This window comes from Poecilia formosa, unplaced genomic scaffold (assembly GCF_000485575.1).
Source record: "Poecilia formosa unplaced genomic scaffold, Poecilia_formosa-5.1.2 Scaffold564, whole genome shotgun sequence".
Classification (NCBI taxonomy): domain Eukaryota; kingdom Metazoa; phylum Chordata; class Actinopteri; order Cyprinodontiformes; family Poeciliidae; genus Poecilia; species Poecilia formosa.
The window spans coordinates 89,138-90,156 of record NW_006800503.1 but is presented as its reverse complement, the minus strand read 5'-3'; the positions used below and the strand labels follow the sequence as shown (position 1 = coordinate 90,156).

Genomic DNA, 1,019 nt, shown 5'->3' with positions numbered 1-1,019 from the left:
TAGTTGTAAAAACTTAACCATATGTTCAATATTAGATGAAATTAATAGTGTTTTAAATAAGAAACACGCCCTCCCTTTAAAAGTATGGGACCCGGAACCTTAACTTCAGATCGGGGTGCCGTCACGGTAACCCGTGACAGCATCACGGGTAACACGGGGAACCATTTCCCGTGAAATGGTTCCCCGTAAGTTTGTCTTGGTGTGTGGATGTCTGTGGAGTGAGGTAAATATTGAATTGGATGCTGGTCTGTGATTTTATTGAGTTTTGTCAGTTTCATTAGTTGTTCGTCTAATAAATGTTATGTTTGGACTTCGGAAAATGTTTGTCTTTGTCTTTATGATTCAGCTGATACAATGAAGACATCAAGGAATCCGGGCAGAAGAGAGAATAAAACGAGCCAAAAAATTTTAATTCTTCTTCTTCTGATTAAAATTAACACCGGCTTATTATGTTGTACAAAAACCCCCAACAAAAAACCAAATAATTTTAGTACATGTTATTATGTTTCAGAAGAGGACTTAGGAAGTAATAATACAAAAAAAATAAAAATAAATACATTTGACCAAAAGGGCACTTGGGGGCAAGGAGCAAAGGGGCAGGTGCTCAAGCCCCTCCTTGTACGCTCTTTTATGCCTTCCTCCTGCAACATCTCCTATAACTTAGACTAACAATATAATTGTTAAGAACTGCCGTAGAATATGGGCTCAGATTATGCAACATTTTGGGATCCGGATAATACCTCTTTTATCACCACTAAATTCTAATCCTCACCATGGGCTTTTTTTCTGTGAAAGATCTATACTTAGATGGTACGTTTGCCTCATTTGCTCAATTATCTTCAAATTTTAATTTGCCGGCTGTCCACTTCTTTAGATTTATACAAGTTAGAGACTTTAATCGTCATCATTTCCCAGGTTTTCCAATAATTCCTGTCCCCAATATGGTTGATCAACTGCTAGAAATTAGTTCCACTCCAAAGGGTACAATATCAAAAATATACAACCTCTCAATGTCCAAT

At 37.0% G+C, this 1,019-nt stretch overlaps 1 protein-coding gene across 1 annotated transcript in view; it reads left to right on the top strand.

The window, feature by feature from the left end:
• Nucleotides 1–941: 941 nt before the first annotated feature.
• Nucleotides 942–1,019, top strand: part of LOC103129665 (desmoglein-2-like) — a 36,535-nt gene continuing 36,457 nt past the window's right edge. The window contains exon 1 of the mRNA XM_016665311.1: nucleotides 942–981. Within this exon, the coding sequence (XP_016520797.1) occupies nucleotides 942–981 (40 nt within the window). The remainder of the gene's footprint in view (nucleotides 982–1,019) is intronic.